Here is a 25,557-nt window from a genome sequence, read left to right as displayed (position 1 = left end):
CACATAGAGTTTTTTCTACCAATCCACATTTTGGAAGTATGGTAAATCTCGTGAATTCACAGCAAAATGTTGCCATTCCGGAGAAAATCCAAGAAGGAATATTTATGTCTCGAGAGTTTGAGACGTTATGCTTTCACTTTTTGGTATTAAAAAACTTGAAATAAATGTGCCTGCATACATAAACATGAAACATTACTTTTGAACTCTTAAAAAGATTTTTATACAGGCCAACTTTTACGAGAACTTACATTTGGCGTTCGTTGTTTCAACTTGATAGGAAAACTAAATTTAATCGCGAATTCATTTGACTTCATTTCACAAAATCAGTTAACGTAACTTGATAACTTTTTTTACACAAATATATGAAAACTGGGATTTTTTCACTCTCCAGAACATCTTTTTCCTTATATTTATAAAATAAATATAATTTTAAAAAAAACACTTGTTTATTAAAACTTATTTTAAGTTTATTTTTGTGACGACTTGTTTCAGAAGCTAAGCTTCCATCTTCAGTTCTAAATGTTAATTTTCATTCAAAACTTCGTCGCAAAAATAAACTCAATCGGTCAAAAACAAGTGTTTTCTTTAATAATATCATCATGTCATACCACAAAGTAAATCCTGAAACAATATATATATATATATATATATATATATATATATATATATATATATATATATATATATATATATATATATATATATATATATATATATATATATATATATATATATATATATATATATATATATATATATACATATATACATATATATATATATATATATATATATATATATATATATATATATATATATATATATATATATATATATATATATATATATATATATATATATATATATATATATATATATATATATATATATATATATATAATGATGATGACCCGCTGTCATGAGTTCACAACAGCCATCTATGTTACATTGACAAAGCTTGAATTTAGCAGAGACCCATTTATTTAGATGACAGATCATAACCCCTGTAAATATCAAGACATCCATATTATTTTTTTTTATCTTAATGTATATAAAGATGTAAAAAAATATATAAATATCCTGAGTGGAGAAAACCCAGATTTGTGGACAAGTATTTGGATACATTCAAAATGTTTTGAATATTTAGTATAAAATTACAACTCGCTAAATTAAAATCATTTCAAAGTTGAGTGGAAGTGATTCAAATAAATGCCAAAATATAATGTACATTCAGGCATCCGGTTTTAAATCTGAAAACGTGAAGTTTTCATGAAACTAAAGTCTGATATTAAAGGATCTTTTAAACGGATGCTGAAATTTGCTGAAATTTGGCACCGTGACAGAATCTATTGCATTTTAAACAGTAGTACGGAGCCAGGTGCATGCGCAATCGATGGCGATGTTTTTATTTTGAAATCAATGTTCCTATGCAACTCCATTCTTAATCTCGGATCTTATATTGACCAGGAGTCTTTTCACACGCGACTTATAAGGGTTGAAAATATACATGTAAGGCTTAAAATAGATTTATATTATCCACTGACACTTCGTGATGGAATTGCATTTTTAATTTATTATTAGAATAAAACCAATATTTTTAGCTTTTCCACTTTTTTATAAAAAAAATTATAAAAAAGTGGAAAAGCTAAAAATATTGGTTTTAATCTAATAATAAAAAAAATAAAAAAATGTAAGGCTTATTTTGAAAAAAAGCAAAAAACAAATTATCGTTTAAATATCCTTATTTTTATTTTATTTTAAATTTTACTAGATAAATTACACAATTTTTTAAAATTTTTATTAGATAAATTATACTATTTCGTATCATTTTCAAACGTGTCAGAATGGATTTTAAGAAAAAGTATTATTTACCATGTGATATTTAAATTTAAAATGGATTAGTATTACCAGAAAGTTAGTTAATATAATGGATTATATTAATAAAAAAGTGCAAAGGGCAATAACACAGTGTTATCTTGATCGTTAAACATATGAAGAAATGGTAATCAGCCCTGCACTTCAGGTAAGGTCTGGGGTAATATTTTTTTCATTTTTTTTATTTATTTAATATATTTACATTTTTATTTATAACATAATACATTTGAATCATTTGTACATATGGAGAACTTTTATATTTCGATTCGCTGTGCCTCTCCATAAAAGAGACTGTGCTCTTGTGCTTGGAGAGGGACTTACACTCGTAAAATAAAATAAATGTTAGATTGAAAAAAATCACATATTTGAACCCCCTGGGAATCAAGCCTATGACCTAAGGTACGGTAGCCGAGTGTGCTGACTATTACACTACGGAGGCAGACATATATTTTTTTAAATACATTTTATCCATATACAATATGGAGTTTCACAGTAAGAGTAATTCGTTATTCATGATTGAAATTTCTAGACAAAAACATTAGCTATCATGATGTGGCGCTAAAACCATGTGTTACATTTCCACAATGTTACACACCGTGTTTGGTATGTGAAAGGCTAACGAGGCATTATGCGTCGGACACCCCGCCGACCTGCCCGATATAGTGACAGCATTGGGTGTCGACAGTGTCAACAGTGGTCAGTCGTTCCGTTTCTAATGTTTATTCAACACTTGGAAGTACTAGGAGGGAAGGTTTAACGGCGCGAAATTGTAAAGGGATGGAAGCCTACATTGGTAAACATGATCGAATTAGCTGTAAAGCACGTTTAGTAAATAAAAGCCATTAACGATTAATCTTTAGTTAAACTTGAGTCGTTAGTTGAATAAATAGAAGCTACGTGTAGCATATTTTTTCAATTGGAAAACAAAATACGTTAGCCGATTACTTCTTGGATGTTTTATTAACTCACTGTGTTTGTCTAATTTGATATATTAAAAGAGCATTAATCAAAAAAAAATATTTTTGTCAATAACATTTTAAGTACAATAAAATTTACTTCTAAATATTTGTGTACAATAAATTCTGATAAATTTAAATAAAAATTCAAAAATATTATATGAATTCTGAAATTTTATGCAATTTTAGAAGCTAAAGCATTCACATGATTTACGATTCTCAAATAATTACATTTTTGGTAATAATATTTTGTCAAGGATTTTAACCATTTATGTCAAGGATTCACAAAAGAATCCCAACAGAGTTAAAGAAATTTTTGCATCAGTACGGAAGCTTAGGCATACACAAAATTTACGACATTTAAACAATTATATTTTTGCATAGAATATTTTGACCTAATATTTAGCTGCGCTTTATGTACCAGTCCATGATGATATTAAATAAATATTATGTGTGAGTAAAAAATTTACACACATTTATTTTAACTCCCCTGGGAATCAAACCCGGGACTTCCGACAAGGTAGCTAAACTTTCTAACCACTACACTACGCAGGTGTACATAATAAGTTTCAAATAACTAACAAAACTTGAAATTGGATATGTAACCATGAAACGGGAAAGTGTGTCCTTCGTGGTATATATGATAATATTCTAAAAGTGCATGACACATATTAAAATATGGTCATAAAAGTATAATCGGGTACGTGTATGCATTCTGCATACGGTAGAAAGTTCATTCTGCTTTTCTCCCATTGCATTCTCCACACATTGCCTGTTGTGTCTGGATAGTTCTGAACATTAACGTAGTTATTAAATTTCCAGATATAAATTTTCCACCCGAACATCCTCCGAGGTGACGTGGAACTTGTTCCGGATCCAACCCGAATAATGTATTTTGTAGTATAAAACTACTAACCCAATTTATTACGCGTAATTTTAGTCATCATTATAATTGTGAGAAGTTAGTTTTGTACGAACATACTACAAACAATAATATTTAGGCATATAACCAATTTTATTTAATTTTATTTGTCAATCGAATGAGTAAATGAGGATAGTAAAACTAAATTATGGGTCGTATGTGGTTGGTAATAGAAGCAGAAGACGACCGAGGAATATTTGATGGCATGATCAAGTATTTCAAATACTTGGAAGAGGTCGGGTCAAGAGTCACAATAATTGGCCTGTAAGTATGAGGAAATGCATGAATGCGGTAAAGGAAGAGATTGCAAAGACATTCATACTATTTTTTTAACAATCTTTGGTCAATTTTCTTAGAAGAGAATTTTTATAATTTATTCTATTTTTTTAAATAAAACACACAGAGCTCTACGGCTGTCCAAATTTAAAACACAGTAAGGGACATTTTTTGTAGTAGGTTTTTTTTTGCATTTTTGGACTAAGTAGAGTCTACTTAGTCCATAAATGCAAAAAAACCTACTACAAAAAAATGTCCCTTACTGTGTTTTAAATTTGGACAGCCGTCTAGACTTGATATTAATTTTGGAAAACGAGGTTCGCAATATATTTATATAGCTAAATTATCCTTTAGACAAATAAGAGCCATCGAGGAATATACATTGAAAGGATTAAATACAAGCGAATTCTGATAAAGATGGCACAAAGGACAATTGGAACTTCCTGTCTTTAAGAAGTCATTAGTATCTTCTCGAAAAAGGCAATTTATTGAATCCAATAAACAATATATTCTTACTGAAGGAAACACCGTTATGCTGATCGTTAAACTTTATTTATGGCTAATTTGGTAATAATGCCTTTTTACGTTTTAGGTTTCCATTTTACTATCGTCATATGTTATTTGTCATTGAGGTTAAGAATTTTATTATATTTATCCTCCAAAATGTGGAAAGACAGCTGGGATATATATATATATATAATATAATAAATAAATATAATATATATATATATATATATATATATATATATATATATATATATATATATATATATATATATATATTATATATATATATATATATTTATATATATATATATATATATATATATATATATATATATATAAATATATATATATATATATAATATATATATATATATATATATATATATATATATATATATATATATATATATATATATATATATGTATATATGTATATTATATATATATATATATATATATATATATATATATATATATATATATATATATATATATATATATATATATATATATATATATATATATATATATATATATATATATATGTATATATGTATATTTATATATATATATATATATATATATATATATATATATATATATATATATATATATATATATATATATATATATATATTTTTTTATATATATATATATACAATATATATATATATATATATATAATTGTTTAAATTATTTAATTGAAAAATCCATTTTTTATAATCAATCTTACAACAAAAAATCCCCAAACAAAATGATAAATTTTTCAAGAATAAATATCACTTATATGAAATAATAGTATGCTGAAAAGTAGCCATTTTATAGAAAAAGTCAAAACCAATTCTTTGGTTTTAAAATTGTTTTCCGAAAGTGGGATGTTTGTGTTATTTTTACATATTCATGAGTTCGCATGTATTGAAAACGTATCTTAAAGCATGCCGCTTGAATTTAAATCGAGTACGTACAAACACGTAATAACTCACTGAATGTTCCCCTCGTGTTATTGTAATATTCCTGATATTATGCGTACATGTGATTTTCAGCTGACGTTCCTTGAAACGATATTAAACAGCTTCAAATAACTATTACCATTATGATAATTCTTGGATATTATGAATAACTTTCTAAATAACGAATGGAATATGTGGAAAATCAAATCGTTCTCACAATTCGTAGCTGCGATGTGATTGGTAGAACTGTGAGGGGAACATTTCGTATGAATAGATGAAAAGCTTCCCATTTCCTGTATGCCTGGATATATCCATCCGTGCAGCTTTATGTACATAATATTCACGTTATTCGTTCGTACATTTTTGATTGTGACACAAAATCGATCACGTTTTAAAATACATTATATTGAATATTCACTTTAACATATTCGTATATATGTATGTACTTTATGGAAATCATTCATATTCAGCTTAGGGAAAAAGAAAGAAAAATTTTTAATTTTTTAAAAAAGATGAATAGTTAATAAGCAAATATTTACTTTCAACATAAAAAAGTAAACATTGTTTTCCATATCTAATAAATCTCCACTCGTTTATGAGTGATTTTAAATAAGACAATAACTAAGAGAAAAAAACACAATTACAAAATAAACTGACATGAAAGAAAACATATTAAAATAAACAATTAGATATAAAATAATAACAACATAAAAAACTATTACATTTACATTTTTCAATTATATTAAAATGTGGACAGTAAAAATTATTGTAACCCCTAATGTAACTTTGAAATGAGGATCATTTTCACACACACAGAAGTATATATATATATATATATATATATATATATATATATATATATATATATATATATATATATATATATATATATATATATATATATATATATATATATATATATATATATATATATATATATATATATATATATATATATATATATAAAAATATATAAATATATATATATTTATATAAACATTTGTTTTTTTTACTCAATTCTGTACCCTGAAGATCTGAAGAAGGCCACAGCAAGAATGATCGAAACGTTGGTAGGAGAATAAATATATAAAAGACTTATCATCTTGCCTGTATATGATTAATGATCAATTTATTATTAAACTTTATAAAATAAACAATACTGTTTTAACCACTTTTTATTGGTACACTTTTTCCAAACGATTTCGACATGAACTTTGTCATCCTCAGGGTTTATGTACTAATTCTAAAACATTGAAATACTCACTGTTAAGTTATAATTACCTTTCCCTTACCTTAAAAGTGTACCAATAAAATGTGGTTAAAACAAGGTTGTTTTATTTTATAAAGTTTCTAAAATGTGCCATAAACAAAAAAACATTCAAGAAATTTATCATTACATCAAACTGATACGGTACCCTACGCACTATTGGATGAAGATAAATGTAAGAAAAAAATAATTAACAGGACGATTGTAAGACGTGAAATTTGCTCCTTTGAATGATTCAAATAACAAATTCAATCTCATTTCGAAGAATATTTTAAACCAATTTCATTATTAAATTATCGCTTACGTTTGTATGTACTTAACAGTTTCCAAATTATTAAACTTCAAGTAAACCACAAATAATCTAGTGTTGAATCCTAATAATGTTCTGTAACTAAATTTAGCTGGCACACATTTAAAACAACAGTTTAATTTCAAAAAGTTGTTTAATTTAAATTCTGGGCCTTTGATTCAAATCTTGCTAGTAAATTAGGTCGGGTTTTCGGCAACTCACTAAAATGTTCACAACATTTAGAATATAAACGGTTGTTTTTGTCTAATCTCTCTCTATTCATTTAAAAGTTTTGAGCTTTGTCAAATTTATTATATTCAAAATTATACAACATATACAATTAACAGAGAACACTGTATTTATTGATTTGGCGTTTAGTTTGTAGAACTCCACTTTAGTTAATGTATTGACTGTTAGATTAATCACAGATTTTATGAGTCAACTAAGTTGTATTTCATTATTAAAAAACACATAAAAATTAGTATTGTGACAATTGTTGCGCCCAGTTATGGCATTTTCAAACGAATACTCGCATTCATTCATTTCAACGAATGTAAGCATTCGTTTGAAAATGCCATAATTAGGCAAAACAATTAAAACAATATAAATTTTTATTTGTTTTCAAAAAATTAAATTTAACTTAGTAGACTCATAAAATCTGTGTTTGATTAAAAAATTAATACATAAAAGATGAAAACACTTATTATAAGAATCCTTTCAAACACTTCAAAATGTTGTGTTTAGTTTTTTTTTTGTATAAACTTTTCAGAAAAAAACATACATAATATAAGTACAATAAAACTTCCATTTAACGAACTTTGGATATAACGGACGAATATCGGGGAAATGTAAAAAATGGTCCTGTTAATGTTTTACATGATTAAATTCAAATATCACCGCATGTAAACAATTTTTATGGGCCATGACAATTAGTTTGTGTTTTGCGTTGTTTATTGTTATCTATAAACAATGCTCCAATTTTCTTTTATCATTTTTTTATTACGGACCTTCGGTTTTAACGGACATCCCTTCTTCCCAATTAGTCCGTTATATCAAGGCTTTACTGTATTACAGTAGAGAGTAAGCCATTTTTAAATTTGAAGATATGTGGAGTCTAAGCTTTCAATGGATTATGACTTGGTAATGACTGGCTGAGTAATGAAGTTCTACATTTGTACCTATAATATTTAACCTTAAGGTGCTATCCAATGTCTGATTTATTTTTAAATATTATATATTCATATCCATTTTTTCGATATGAATAAATTACTATTTTTAATATTATTATATGAACTGATTTCAAAATATAAGTCCCTCTACGTTCTTATAAGCCTATAATTCCCAAAAGGATCGTCACTGTTTGTACTTCAACATACACATAATATTATTTACTGTATGAGTAAGTTTGAAAGCACTCTAATTGACTGAATTATTGATAACACAAAGGGGGAATATTATTTGAAAAGCCAAACTTTAAACATTAGTACCTGTTTTTAATTACAGATATATAAAGTCACTCATCTGTGATAAATAATAAAACATAAAAATTGCCTTTTTCCAGGCACTCAAATCACCGCATCGAAATGATAATGATAACTTCCTCGATTGAGGATCGTTATATGTGAATGTTACAGTTTTTAAAGCGATCACTTAAATCAGCCAATGACAAGTCGTTAACCTTACAAATCCACAGATTATTATATTCCTTTCTCTATGAACTGTTTTTCGTTTCTCTCGAGATATCTATAATATCTTCATTCAAAATCAATTATTATTATTTTGGATAAAAATATTCTAATTACTTGTAGTCATATTAGTTTATTTTTACTTAAAATAATCATTTTTTTTTTGTTTAAACTTTAAAAATTTTAAGTTGTTGGAAAAAATGTAATATTCTTTTTTATAAAAATATAAAATTCATTGTTATTTGAAAATTATGTGTCATTATTTAGTTTCAATTATAAAATTCATAAGAATAATTGAAAATAATGTGCCAACAAAGTCCATTAGAATAATTTAATAATTTAATATTTTTCTTTAACTATTCAATTCCTAAGTATTTTTTTTTAATGTATTAATTTATGTATTAATTCTTAATCAAAAAGAGTTATTTTGAGTCTTTTAGTTGTATTTAATTGTTAAAAAAAACATATTAAAATTAAAATGATGACAATTTTCATGTGTTTTTTAACAATAAAATACAACTTAGTAGACTCAAAAAATCTGTGTTTGATTTAACATGCTTAAATTAAAATGGAGTTCTACTAATCAAATCCAAATCAATAAATGCCAATATTTTGTTTCAACTATACTATAAAATTCATTGTAGTAAGTTTCTTTGCTGATAGGTAAACGGATTTGTTAAGAATCAATTTCAATATCAGACGTGACAAGATTCCGTACTGTGGGATTAACCCTTAGCTAACGTTTTATCCCGTTATATCTCATGTACGGAATTCCTAAACCGCCATCTGTAAAATCGAACTATTTCGATTGTAATACCTTCGAGCTTGTATGCTTTTTGTGTAGTTAAAAGGAAAAAAAAATATTTATTTTAGTTCTTCCTTTTTTAATTGAACCAAATATATTATTTTTTTACATCTCATCAAAGATGAAGAAGAATATGGAAGTCTGGGCATTTACGGGGCTGACGACCGTCAAAGGTTGGTTTAAGTTATCACTTTACCCACGTGTAACATTCACCAATTCTACCTATTATTGACAACCACACTACTCGAGTTCTTGGATGTTCTATAAATATTAACCAATTTTAAAACATTGTTTTTGAATCATTAGAACTTCACTAGAGACATGGATTGGTGAGATGAAAAGAAGCATTTTATTGAGCAAAAACTCTTTTGTTAGTATGTAAATGCCCAGACTTTTATATTGTTCTTCATCTTTGATGAGTTGTCAAAAAATAATATGAAAAATAACTCCTATAATAGGAGAAAATCCAGATTTTTGAACAACTAAACTATATAAATATATATATATATATATATATATATATATATATATATATATATATATGTATGTAGGTATATATATATATATATATATATATATATATATATATATATATATATATATATATATATATATATATTTATAAATATGTATATATATACAATTATATTTATATATATATAATATATATATATATATATATATATATATATATATATATATATATATATATATATATATATATATATATATATATATAAATATATATATATATATATATATATATATATATATATATATATATATATATAAATATATATATATATATATATATATATATATATATATATATATATATATATATATATATATATATATATATATATATATATAAATATATATATATATATATATATATATATATATATATATATATATATATATATATATATATATATATATATATATATATATATATATATATATATATATATAAATATATATATTTTTATATATATATATATTTCTTATTTCCTTCTTATTTCTAATTTCATTGTTTAAATAAAATGTTGTAAAACATATATGGCTGACTAAGTATTGCACCCACCACTTAGTCAAGCTGGAATAAAGAGTTAAAAAAAAATAAAAAAAAATAAAAATATATATATAAATAAATATATATATATATATATATATATATATATATATATATATATATATATATATATATATATATATATATATATATATATATATATATATATATATATATATATATATATATATATATATATATATATATATATATATATATATATATATATATATATATATATATATATATATATATATATATATATATATATATATATATATATATATAATATATATATATATATATATATATATATATACATTTATATATATATATATATATAGAAGATCCAAAAATTTGAGTAGTATGGTTGTCAATCATCATGGGTAGAATTGGTGAATGTTATACGTGTGTAAAGTGATCACTTAAACCAGCCTATGACGGTCGCAAGCCCCGTAAATTCCCACACTTCCATATTCTTCTGCATCTATGTTGAGATGTCAAAAAATAATATGTAAAATAACTCAAAATTGGAAATAATCCAGATTTGTGAATAAGTATTTGGATGCACTCAAAATGCACCAAAATACACGATGTAGAATAAATATGTTATAACTGTATGTCAATTTCTTATTTTGGTACAATTATCTCAAATAGGTTAACTGTTACATCAAAGCTCAAAGCTAAAAGCTCCAGTATGTTTTTATTGAAAATAAGTTATCCGTATTTCTTTTCATTCCTGTCAAAATACATTGAACATCCGTATTATCACCGCTTTAATAACTTCCCGGTTTTGTAAAATATTTATATCCTTCGCATTAAAATATAAATTCATCGTAAATCTATTGAATTCTTGAAAGGCGCCCATTCGTCTTGGGCTAAACTCGGGGGAATCCACGTCTTCGGTACTAAGCGTATCTTCTGCCTATATCCTTCATATCCGAGAGCTCCCAAAATGAAAAATGAAAAAAATACAAGTAAAAGCTGAAATTTTAGATATTTCCGTTGAACGAAAATCTTTTCAGTGACAAAATCTTTATCATTTCTTCAAAAGTGAATTGACTGACGGGTGGCTATAAAACGTGTCACATTTTATGAAGCCATTCAAGACATTTTTCCTTTCACTAAACAGCGTATTCAAGTATGCAAAATGACTTAATGATTATTCTGTCGGATAAAGTGTGGGTATTGATTACCAAAAAATAGTGTATCATAATCGAAAGCTCCAGAAACCTTTTCAACATTTTTTTTTTTAATTATTTTTAGTTGATATTTTTATTAGTAAAAGCGGTGTTTAAAAATGACGAGTGCATCAAAGAACGTGTCAAAATTTATTTAAAAAAAAAAGTGATGTATATCAAGTAAAATTTTAATTTATAATTCATAGTTATTATCACAATGTGATTGCCGTATGAATTCATGAAAAAACGTTTCCTTTAAATTAAATTATGAAAATCAGAAAAGTCAGATTCATAAACAATATTTTATATTTGTCAGTCAACTGAAATGAGAGTCTAAAATTAAATATTTTATTCTGAAACTTTTAAATAACTACTTATGTTGTATACAATCGATACACTTGATGAAAAAAATTAAAGACATCCACGTAAAAGAACATTATTTAAACTAATTATATTTTTTATTTATTTTGTATTGTAATAAATACATTTTGTCATTTTTTTAACTCTTATACAAACCGATATATGGCACTGCAACGTACATAAACAGTGTTATATTGATCATTAAATAAATTAATGAAAGATGATCAGCACTGCGCTTCATGTACCAGTCCAAAAAATATTAAATAATTATTATCGTTAAAAATCACTCATTTCGACTCCACTGGGAATCGGAATTGGGACCTCTAGAGCGGTCGCCATACGTGCCGACCACTACACTACAGATTTCTTGTACTTATGTATATATACACATGAAAGCAGCAAAATGGTATTAAATACAAATGAATTTAATATTGTACAATTTTCGTTGAATATGAAAATTGTTTTAAAAAATATAGATGACTAAAAATTCACTACTTCATGGTTTATTGTAATTGGCAGTCTACTACTTCTACTTTTCAATAACTTTATTTTTGCTTTCAATACAGAGCATATGACTGCCAGTTCGTTTGGGTTAAATTAGAATTATGTAAAAAAATTGTCGAACACTCTGTGCATATGATTTTAAATTAAAATATATTTTTCAGAAAAGATTTTCTATAAAAATTTCCTTCGTGAAATATATCTGAACAAAGAATTATTTTTCCCCCTGAATACGATTACGTATTGTCAAATATTTTAAGCCTTTCTTTCGATAACAAAAGAACATTACACCCTCGGAAATGTTTTATTCCGTGACGTCTTTCATTGTGAAGATAATTTTTCTTATTTTCCGAGAAATAATAATGAAACCCGACGTTCTAATCTCCCTCTACAAAGTGCCCATATTTATGTTTCTGTCGCTCAAACACAATTATACTTTCATTTAGGCTGAAAAAACAGCTTATTAAAGGAAGCGCTTTTTTCCATAGTAATTGATCATTGTCTTAAAACAAAACAACGGAAAATCATTCTATTATAATCATTATTACAAAACGCGTGTTTTTATTAATTCAATTTCACCTGGGAAAAATACTTTTTTTTTAATAAATAAATATTTTTATCAACAATATTTATTTTTACTCTAGTATTGTATGTAGATGGTAGTGGTAATCATTACAATATTGAAGCGGAAAACGCAGGACTGATTACCTTGCCTTCACATCATAAACGATCTTAACACCCATCGATGAGATGCAGTGCCCTTTGAACCAATGGGAACGGGTAAGGGTCAGATGATTTAATCAGATAATACAATTTTGGATAAGGGCTCTGTGCTATGTATACATAAAAATAATTAAGTACATTTCGTATACACACACAACATATACGAGTATATATATACATATATTTATATATATATATATATATATATATATATATATATATATATATATATATATATATAAATATATATATATATATATATATATACATATATATATATATATATATATATATATATATATTTATGTATATATATATATATATATATATATATATATATATATATATATATATATATATATATATATATATATATATATATATATATATATATATATATATATATATATATATATATATATATTATATATATATATATATATATATATATATATATGTGTGTGTGTGTGTGTGTGTGTGTTTGTGTATGGATGTGGGTGTATATATTTCCTTGCATTTTGTCATAAACGAGTATTTCACGTTATTTTAAAGTTTTTAGAATAAGGCATGTACTGTAAATAAAATTAGTCATAAATGCAGATATCTTATTTCAGAATAAATTTATTTTTACGACTTCACCAATTTTTAAATTGATAAAAGTTTTTAAATAATGTGGTGGCCGTATTCCCGCGGCCACATTAATCAGCCGCGTTCATTTCTCATCTGCATCTTCAAACGACGAATTTCAGTTCAAATGATGAATTTTTCCTTTCAGACCTCTTCAGCACACAATGCCTATCTCAGACTTCCGCAAGAAGAAGCTTTTGTACGTGTTTAACGTCTTCTTTGGTAAGTCACAGCCGTGCATTAATTATTATTCCGCCATTTTGTATTACCACAACCGTTTCACTTTGTCTCATTCATTATTTATTAAGGCTTTCCCACCAGGTTAACGCATTGACTAGATTCCTTATGCCTGACAATATGAGCGCTGTCATCTATTATGTAACATATTTTGGGCTATCCATTTAGGAACGATAGCCTTTATTATACAATAATTTATCAAAACTGTATATTCCGTTTATGAATTTTATGTCCAGATTCTTTATTGATATCTCAACGCACAAGAATAAGAACATGGAAGTCTTGGTATACAACCTGTCATAGGGTGGGTGGAGTGATTACTTATACACGTCTAAAATCCACCATTCTATACTTGATTGATAATCACACTCAAATTTCAGAATATATATGTATAAATCAAAATGCCAATTTCTTATTCTTTCAACCCTTATCCGCACCCCAATCATATAAACGCAGTGTTATCTTGATCGTTAACACATGTAGAAAAGGTGATTAACCCTCCGCTTTAGGTGTTGAGGGTAATATTGAATAAATATTAGAGTGAAAAAAACCCTTACCTGGAAATCGAACCTAGGACCTCTAAAACGGTAGCTGAGCGTGCTGACCTTTACACTACGGAGGCGGACAAAAAGAAATTTGGGTTTAATTTAAATTACCAGCCTCCATTCGTAACATATGCAATATATTTTTTAATAAATTCTAATTAACATCATTCATTCAAACCCTTATCCGCATCCCAATGATGCATAGGGCACTGCATCATATAAACACATCTTAATCGTAAACATATAAAGGAAAGGTGATCAGCCCTCCGCTTCAGGTACCAGTCCAGGGTAATATGGAATAAATATTACAGTGAAAAAAACCACTTTTATTTATTTGACACCCCTGTTAATTGAACCCGGAACCTCCAGAACAGCAGCCGAGCATGCTGACCATTACACTACGGAGGCGGACAAATTAACATCAGTGATATAAAAATATTTATTTACTTTGATTGATAAAATGTATCAAAATATGATATGGTGTGTTAATATTTTTGGGAAATATTTATTTGTATTCTTTTTGTGGTTTCGTTACGTTATATTGTAGTTATTTTGTGTAGTTACTTTTTAAAACCCTTGGGATTCCGAAAGAGTCTCTGTTTAGTATTTGCGTAGTCAGCAATTCACATATAAATTCCACGCACTCTAAAAGTACACAGACATATCGATTTCCTGAAAAAGCAAACCCAGTACAAAAATCACCCAAACTTAAAAATAGTACAACATTTTTCTACTAAAAATATCAATGTTTAAAATAAATAAATGTTATACTGACGTAGGGATTAATTTAATTCCCAACGTAAATAAAATAAAATAAACGGTAGTAAGATTTATTCAGTATTAAAAAAAAAAGTATATACGATTTAGCATTGTATTTATAAAGTGTAGAAAACGTTTAAATAATGTTTCAAAATTTAATCCTGTATTTTAAAAGAAAATATCTTAACATTTTAGTGAAATATATAAATTTTGATGCAATTTTCAAGATACTTTTTATTTATTAGTAATTTTAGAAATATTCAAACCAATTTATTTACAGAAGGGGTGAATTGACGTATAAAAAACAAAATTTGACTCAATACAGTATTTTGACTCGGGAGAAATATTTAATTTAACTATATTTGTACTTGTACAATAGGTTTTTGTATCTCTTTATATTTTTCAAAATCATAAATTTCATTTATCGTTATTCGCTTATCGAAATTCTACATTTTAGTCGTTTGGCTACATATATTTCATCACCTTTTGCGCTAATTGCAAATTGATAGGTTTGCAATGATATTAACCGAGTTCCGTTTTGTTCCTGTTTTGTGCGTCATCCAATCATATGCGCCATTAGTGACCACAAAGTTCATGATAGGAAATTGTTATTTTGGAACGGGTAATAAGGTGACACTTTACAATGCCATAGTTCGACTGTATTCCCCTTTTTCTGTATTTAGAAAAAAAACATAAAATAAGTAGAAAAAAATACAAGCATATTTTTTTGGTAATTATAATTTATTGTACATATATTACTTTATGCTATACCAAAAATAGGTAATAAAAGATAATAAATAATAAATATAAAAAGTAAGTGATTTATTCAAAAAATCAGAAAACAAAAGTAGAATTACAATAAACCGTCTTTGTCTGATTGTTTAGTACTTGCTTAGTATTGATCAGTACTTTAAAATACAAATAATAATAAAAAATCAGCCTTATTACAGATAATTGTATATAACTTAATGTTTTGCCAAAAATTGTAAATAATAGATAATTAATAATTAATATTTTATAAAAAAAGTACTTTTTATGAATAAAAAAAACGAAATACCTAGAACAAATTGCCTTTGTCCGACACGGTAGTATAGTGGTCAGCACATTTAGCTACTGCACTATAGGTCCCAGGTTCGATTCCAAGATGTTCAAACTAAAATTTGTGGTTTTTCAATTTAATTAGCATATTTATTTACAACATTTTGAGTGTGTCCAAATACTTGTTCACAAAATCTGGATTATCTCCAATTACAGGAGTTATTTTCAAATAATTTTTTAACATCTCATCAAAGATGAAGAAGAATATGGAAGTATGGGCATTTACGGGGCTGACGACCGTCGTAGGCTGGTTTAAGTGATCACTTTACACACGTGTAACATTCACCAATTCTACCCATTATTGACAACCACACTACTCAAATTCTTGGAAGTACTATATATATGAACCAATTTAGAAACCTTGTTCTTGAATCACTAGAACTTCACTAGAGACATCTATTGGTGAGTTGTAAAGTGATCACTTAAACCAGCCTATGACGGTCGTCAGCCCCGTAAATGCCCAGACTTCCATATTCTTCTTCATCTTTGATGAGATGTTAAAAAATAATAGCATATTTATGTCAAAAACGTCCCAGTTTACTTATATTATTTCATCATACACATTATTACGTACCACAATACTCACTGAGTTTTTTCGTACCGAAGGTAAATTTTACAGTTATAAAAAAAAAAATATTTAGACATGCAATCAATCGACATGGCCGAATGATGCGATCTATTTCAGATCTACCTACTCCGTTCATTTATTTTTCATTTATCAATAGCTCTTTTACATTCAGTTTCAATTTTTTTTAAATAATGGAAAATGGAATCAGGGTTTGCAACTTGATTGCATTATAATCAAAGTTCTTTTGACCTAAAATGTGTAAGGTTTTGGTTTGTGTGCGGTTTTATAATAATATGTTTAAAAAAAAGAAAGTTAAATATTTTCAGTTTTTTCTTGAACAAAGAAGTTTCTTTTTTTAATTTACGATTCAATTACACAATGTGTTTATAAACTATATACCCATAAATCTTATTTGAAAATTGATATATTCACTGAAAATTCTACAGATTTATTACATTACCTCAGGAGCTTTAGTTTGTCGCATAACTTTTTATCATTGTCTCTACGGTGGCTAGAAAAGGGTATTAAATCCAATTCAGTAGACCTCTTTCTTTGCTTTTATTAACGTTCGTGACTGAGTGAAATCTCGGGAAGAAATAAACACGTAATGCCGATTCCTGCTTCGTTCCCTGCGTCCTCGTTTTAAGCTTACTAGGAAGCGATTTATGAATGTTTAAGATGACTATCGTTTTGTTGGAATGATAGAATAAGTCGACGTGCCCTACGTAAAGTGCTCCAACTACATTTTTGTCAATTTTGAGATATTTGGTGTATGCTATCATAATAAAACTCTTATCCGCACCCCAATGGTGCATAGGGCACTATGTCATATAAACGCAGTGTTATCTTGATCGCTTATACATGAAAGAAAGGTGATCAGCCCTCCGCTTCAGGTACCAGTCCATGGTAATATTGAATAAATATTACAGTGAAAAAATCACTTATATTTATTTTACGCCCCTTGGGAATCGATCCCGGGACCTCCCGAACGGTAGCCGAGCGTGCTGACCATTACACTGCGGAGGCGGATAGAATGTATGTTATCAACTGGCCATTTTCTATAAATATAAACAAACAAACAAAAAAATATAAAATAAATTACGCCTAGTTTTCAGGCGTATAAGACGCTATCTACATCAAATTTTCGAAATGAACTGAACTCCTAAAACGCTTACTACTTAATTTTGACAAAGCATAAATTATTTAATACATTATTTTATCGTGTTTTTGAATGAATAATACTAGTTTAGAATTTCAGATAAAATCGTTCATTAATAAAAAATAATACGTTGTAAAAATCTTCTAAGCTCTCTCCTGTAAAGTAACAGATTGGCAGATAGAGTACTTTACGTAGGGGCCGTCGAAGTAATCGTATATATTCTATTTACCAAATAAAATCTTTTGGATTTTTACGACTCAAAGAAAGAAGTGTACGGTTTTATTTCTTACCTTTGTCCAGTTAGGGCTCGATTGTGTTAGGTTAATAATTCTAGTTTATTTTATTTCATCATTATTTTTTATTATGACTCTAGTCCATTTTTATTGAACACTTGTTTTTTTAATGATTAAAGTATATTTTTGTTCAATCATGTATATCGTATATTTTTCCTAGTTTATTATTTCATTAAAATGTTATATGTATACAATTCCTTAAATAATGAATCAGTTATTACAAAGATCTAAACAATGGTATCTGTATATAAAAATATTCAAACTCACCGATACTCACGATCTTAATTTTATATTAGGTTATTGGAAATGTTAGTTGAAGTAATTAAGTAAAATATTTATGAACTTTCAATCGATTCTCTTTTTATACATACGAAAATTTATAAATGATTAACATTTTGTACCTACATATAATATCGGTGAGTTTCGTAAAAAGTAGGCTTGCCAGACGTCTGGGTTTTTAGACAAAATCCTGGTTTTAAAACCAGTAAAAGTCCGATTACTTCTATGCAATTAAAAATATATCAAGGTTCTTACAATTTGCAAGATATCGACAATAAACCTTTTCATATTATTTTTTGACATCTCATCAAAGATGAAGAAGAATATGGAAGTCTGGGCATTTACGGGGCTGACGACTGTCATACGCTGGTTTAAGTGATCACTTTCACCAATTCTACCCATTATTGACAACCACACTACTCAAATCTTGGAAGTTCTATATATATGAATTAATTTCGAAACGTTGTTCTTGAATCACTAGAACTTCACTAGAGATATCTATTGGTGAGATGTCAAAAAATAATATGAAAAGTAACTTCTATAATTGGAGATAATCCAGATTTGAGAACAAGTATTTGGATACACTCAAAATGTTGTAAATAAACCTCTTAATATAATATAAATACAAATATATACAAATATACATAAATAACTCATACATTTCTTTACAAATAGCTCCTACATTATGCGGCAAACGCTTCTCCCAAATGTGTATGGAATTGACTCAAAGTGTCATTAATCACTTCGATATGATGCGATGTTTGAATGGTAGGATATCTTTTTGAACGCTTTCCAAAGTCATCTTGTTATAAAGTTAGATTTAGAAATGTCTGGGGATTGATCTTGTTTTTATTCTCAAACGGAACAAAACTTTTGATTGCTTTTCAACAAACTAATTACTATTTCAATTTAACTAAATCTAAGATATGTGCTGCTTCCGATTGTTATTTCCCGATGCTTGCAATTAACAGCGTTGAAACCAAACATACATTTAAAAATATTGAAGAAGAAAAAAGAAAGGTATAAGCGCTTCTTTTAGATTTGATCTAACAATTACGTAAATTTTTGCATAGATGAACAAGAATATGGAAGTATGAGTATTTACCTGTAAATATCAAGACTTCCATATTCTTCTTTTGTTTTTAATTATTTTATTTATTCGGGAACTGTACAGTTTACATATAAAAAAATGATAAAATAAACAATAGTTACATTAACAATAATAAACATTATATTACATTAACAAAAAAATAGTTACATTAAAAAAAAAGCCAATTTAACAATTCCACATTTATGTTATAAAACTATTAAAAACACCCAGAGATTTAAAAAAAGGGTACGATATAAAATAATGTATTTAGCAGGGAAGGAGAAAAATTCTTCATCTTTGCTGAGATTTACGTTCAATTAGTATTGGTATTTGTTACATGTTTTTTTTTACATTTACCTTACTATACTATCTGCAGACACATCTCTAAAAGTAGAGGTTTTGCGGGTTATTACTTTAAAAATAATGGCAACTACACCACTAAAATTTCAGAGGTTATGCTTCAAATGACATCTTTTTTCACGTGTTACTTCTTAGCGCCATCTTTGTTTGAATTTATTAGGTTTTTTTTAATTAGCAGAGGGAGATCTTTATAACAGCTTTATAAAAAACCTCAAATTATTTTACATACAAAGAGATAAGTGTAAAAACAAGTAATATTATTTCAGTACCTATGCTTAGTAAAATAGCCCCATATGGATATACAGCATATCATTATACAAATATAATGTAAAACATGCAACAAAATCACAGATTTTGAAACTTTTATTTTCTCTGTAAACGGTTTGTTCTGGTGCCAGTAATGGTGACGTAAAACCCCCCCAATGCCCGACCCTAATCTGTAAGTCTGAAGGATCGTATCTCGGAAGAATGTCCAAACTTTGTTACTCGGATGAAAGATGCCCCACAATGAGATCTTTATTGAACCGTAAAATAAGTTATAATGGCTATCCGATGTAATCAAAAATTGATTAGTTTTGGAACCCATAAAATATCGCGAATAATCTAAAGAAAATTGTAACAGTTAATAGGTAAGCGATTAGTGACACCCAGATTTTAAGCGAACTTTGTGTTAGAAATATGAACTAAGTATTAGTAATATTGTATTACTCGGTGAATAATACATTTAAGAATGTCCCAAAAAAAATCATTAAAAACAAAGTCTTATAAAATATCACGAAAAATCTATTTAAAATTGTAAGATGCATGTATGATTAGAGACAAGCAAATTTTAAGTCAAAGACAAAGACGGTTGACACATTTTTCAAACATTTTTTTTATTCACTATATTATGAGTTTATCCAATGGTCTTATTAACCTTCCACATTCCATATGTGGGTACAATTTTTGATAGATTTGGATGTACGGCTGATTGTGGTGCCACCAGTTGAGAATTTTGTGAATCATTTATTTTAGCTTACTCCATTTGTACATAGGTGAAAATTCATTCCAAATTAGTTTACATATATTTTTTTGAAGACTTTACGAAAACAGTTATCATGAGAATTAAAAAAAATAATTGAGAGAGGTATTTAATGTCGGAAAAAGAAGTATTTTTTTTTCAATATGACTGATACCGGTTTGAAAAAACTTTTTAATGTTTATGAGTATGTGATAGGCTGGAGGAAAAATGGGTTCAAATGTTTTTGTTTTAGTGTATAAAAAACATGTGTACTTATTTTTAAACTCGCATTTTTCGTACATGGGAAAACCTATCAAATTAGTCAAACATAGCCGAATATACGTAAATTGTGAGCGGTTTTCTCATAACTCGTTCCAACTTCCAGAATTTTGTTTGCCTGCAAACGATTCCTGTTACCCTGTTGAACTTTCGCCAAAACTAGGCCTAAACATTAAACACGATTACTGCAATCGGCTGCTCCTGGATGCTATCCAACTTGCACCCGTTAGGCGCTTCACAAACTGTTCCAGGATACTTACCGGAGCACCAAACACTTAGTTAGCTGTATCGGCCATTTTGCAATCTAAAGTTTCGAGATAAGCCCTCCCCGCCGAGCAGCTTGCGCCTTCACCTACTGATTCTGAACTCAGATAATTATTAATTAAATACTTTGAGAGGATAACTTGATAAAGGAAATTTACGGGTACAAATAAATTATGTTGAGAAATTGTTCGGCAGTGACAGGTGCTCTAATTGTGAATACACAATGCTCAGTGTAACGCCGGTGTTTCAAGGTAACATTGTGACATTCCTTACAACGGCCGCGTGGTGCGGCGGACGCTTCCACCTATTTTATTAATTTACTTCAGGTACATCAATGTCGGATGAGATTATGTCAAACACAAAAATTGTTCCTGTATATTGAAATGTAAAGTAATCTTGTTTTCAAGAATTTATGGTAACGATTCTATGCATAAATTTCGGATCATCGATCATAAAAATGGTTCAAAGTTATCACAGTAATCGATAAAAATGCGTCAAACGCAACATCCTTTTGAGTCGCTTAGTTAGTGTGCCCCAGCATACCCTCAAACTCGGTTAAAAGTCATGAAAAATGCATTTACTCTCTCATGTATGTACCTGAGAAAAGTATACGTATCTGAGAAACCATTTAAACGTTGCTAACATACTTGTTTTTTTTTCTTCATTTTAACTACAAGGAAATGGATGTTCGTTAAAAGTTTGTTACACAAGTGTATAAAGTGATCACTTATGCCAACCAAATGCAATGTCTTCATAGGATACTGGGATATTTAGACTTCTATCTTATTTAATATAAAAATAATTCATTAATTAAGTTGAATCAGTATATCTTAATCGGTTTTGTCAAATAAATTTTGAAAAAAAGTTATCAAGCATTTCCAATCTGTATCAATCTGTGTTATTTATATATATTTTTAAACATTCTTAGAGAAGTTTTACTGTGGGGTAAAATACTGATTTATATCGTACTAAGGATAATATATTTTGTGAATTGCTGGTGGCGTTGACTTACTTTAATGACCTAATTGCATGATTCACCAAAAACTGAGAGCGTCCGCCGCTCACCCTTGCCGCTGCTGGGAAAGTGAGCCTTTAGCAATACTCCAATTACACAAATTTCTCTCTGTATATTCGCAAGCAATCCAAAAGCAATTGAAATGCGGTAAGGCAGCCAGATAAATGAATTGCTTTTTGCCAACCCCATTGATCTAAATGCAATAATTGAAATCGATAAACCAATAAGGAAATAAATTGAAAAAAAACAGTAAAACTGTTTTTTTTAACCATTCCGGGAGTACAAAAATTAATGTCCGACTTTCTCTGGGGAGTGGGTTCTTTTTAATCGAACCCTTATCCGCACCCCAATGGTGCATAGGGCATATCATATCATATAAACGCAGTGTTATCTTGATCGTTAACACACGAAGGAAAGGTGATCAGCCCTCTGCTTCAGGTAATATTGAATAAATATTAGAGTGAAAAAAATCATTTATATTTATTAGACCCCCCTCTGGGAATTAAACCCGGGACCGCCAGAACGGTAGCCCAGAGTGCTGACCATAACACTACGGAGGCGGACAAAAGGATTCTTTTTACATGATAAATTTTTTTTTCATTAAATCGATGTATTATGAAGATAGAAATTGTTAAAATATATTTTTTTTAAAAACACCTTTTTGAAATATTTTTCAAGTATGACCAAATTACACTTAAATATCCACAGATGTCATTGCTATACAAGTTATATCATACTAACTGACAGACGGACTTCGACATTCATTAACGTCGATACTCCTTTAAGGAAGATTCGCACCGACGTTCATTTACGTCCATACCGGAAAGATTAATTATGGTTTGAAGTAACATTAGTGATTCATTTATTGTCAGCCATCTTTATGTTGCAAAAAAATTATTGAACACCGTATTTGGAATGAAATAATTTTATAATTAGTATCTTTTAATTTTTATCTATTATTAGAACCGCATTTTGTATAATATATATTTTTTTAATTTGGTAAATAACATTTTAATTTACGGATTTGGCGTTTAGTTTGTAGAAATCCATAATTTATATTTGAAATATTAAAATCAAACACTGATGTTTAGGGTCTACTTAGTTGTATATTTTTTATGTTTAATGTGTTTTTAAAAATAAAAACGTAAACTTAGTAGACCCTGAAAATCAGTGTTTGATTTAAATATTTAAAATACTATTATTTACTTATATAAATATAAATAGTGTTATTTTTCAAGTAAAACTTAAAATAAAAATAGATAAATATCACCAAAAAAGTGACGGCCGAATCAATTAATTAAACCATGTTATCTCTAAATCTATCATATAAAAAAAAATAAGTTTTACTTAGTAAATACCACTATTTCTTAAAATCTACTATGACACGTGTTTCTATGCATTCCACTAAGTAGCTTAAATTAAAAATGGATAGGTTTTACCACAAAGTGACTGCCGAATCAATTAATGAAAAAAAAATCGGCGAAATACTCACCATTTACACTTACCAAAAATAAGTATCGCTCATATGAATATGAGTTATATCGAAATAATTTGTAGAATAAATCAAAATCTGTATTTATACACAGCTTTCGTTACACTCGGAACAACAAAGGAATAGGAGCTTTAGGGCTTCTTGATAAATCAAAAAGAAATGAAACTCCATTACGTATTTTGTTACGTGTGACACGTATTCCTTCATGTACTAAATTACAAAACTCGGTGGGAGACGGCAAAGTAATTATTAACCCCGAGAAACAAAACACCTAACGTTTTCCAGTAATATGGTCAAAGTTTATTTTTATCGTTAGTACCCTGAATGTTAGTATCCATGGTTTCATACGGAATTGTTCACTTTTCTTGATACATATTAATAAAATACGAATTTATATATATTAAATATTGCAATATTAAATTAATAAATCGATGTGAGACTACAAAAGTATATTAAAATCCGATTTTTGACATCGCAATATAGATAAAGAAGAATATAAAGGTCTGGGCTTGTGACCGTCTTAAGATGGTTAAGTGATGTTAAATATTACACGTGTGTAAGCACTATACACAAGTGCAATATTCACCATTCTTCTAATGATTCACAACACACTTTTCAAATTTTCAGACCAGTAATGATATATATTTATAGACAAATCATTTATCTTTTAACGCTATGAAAGTATGTTTTATGTAATTATGCCCACCAATTAAATGTTTATATATCCAATCTTGATATATAAACATTTAAAATCACTGCCGGTACGTGGAATATTGTGGATGAGTATCATCGTTGAACAACAAACTAGACAAAAATATCGAATTCCTTTAGTACACAACCATGACATACAATTTACACAAAACGATGGTTTGATAGTCCGAAGAATCAACAATAAATATGGGAGTCGAACACTGCACTGAAAGGGTAAATGATCAAGAGTTAATTTTATGAAAATTGTAAAATGTTTATATTCTTAATTTTTTGTGTCTATATTAGGTTAATACAGTTAAAAACAATAAAATGTATTAAAAAAGAACTCCACCGACAAGACACACAAGGTGGCTTGGTGGGTCTCTGCAAAAAAAAGTTATAAATATGTAAAAATTGTGATTTAAATAAA

The 25,557-nt window shown here is 27.5% G+C and overlaps 1 protein-coding gene across 2 annotated transcripts in view; it reads left to right on the top strand.

The window, feature by feature from the left end:
* Positions 1–25,557, top strand: part of Scp2 (Sarcoplasmic calcium-binding protein 2) — a 152,027-nt gene that overhangs the window by 50,455 nt on the left and 76,015 nt on the right. For both annotated transcript variants that reach the window (XM_088262245.1, XM_088262244.1), the window contains one exon: positions 14,148–14,221. In XM_088262245.1, the coding sequence (XP_088118371.1) occupies positions 14,164–14,221 (58 nt within the window). In that variant the 5' untranslated portion in view covers positions 14,148–14,163. The remainder of the gene's footprint in view (positions 1–14,147; positions 14,222–25,557) is intronic.

This window comes from Brachycentrus maculatus, unplaced genomic scaffold (assembly GCF_059751285.1).
Source record: "Brachycentrus maculatus isolate JH-2025_06_01 unplaced genomic scaffold, ASM5975128v1 h1tg000176l, whole genome shotgun sequence".
Taxonomy (NCBI): Eukaryota; Metazoa; Arthropoda; class Insecta; order Trichoptera; family Brachycentridae; genus Brachycentrus; species Brachycentrus maculatus.
The sequence above is the reverse complement of the archived record's forward strand: the minus strand, read 5'-3'. Positions and strand labels throughout refer to the sequence as shown.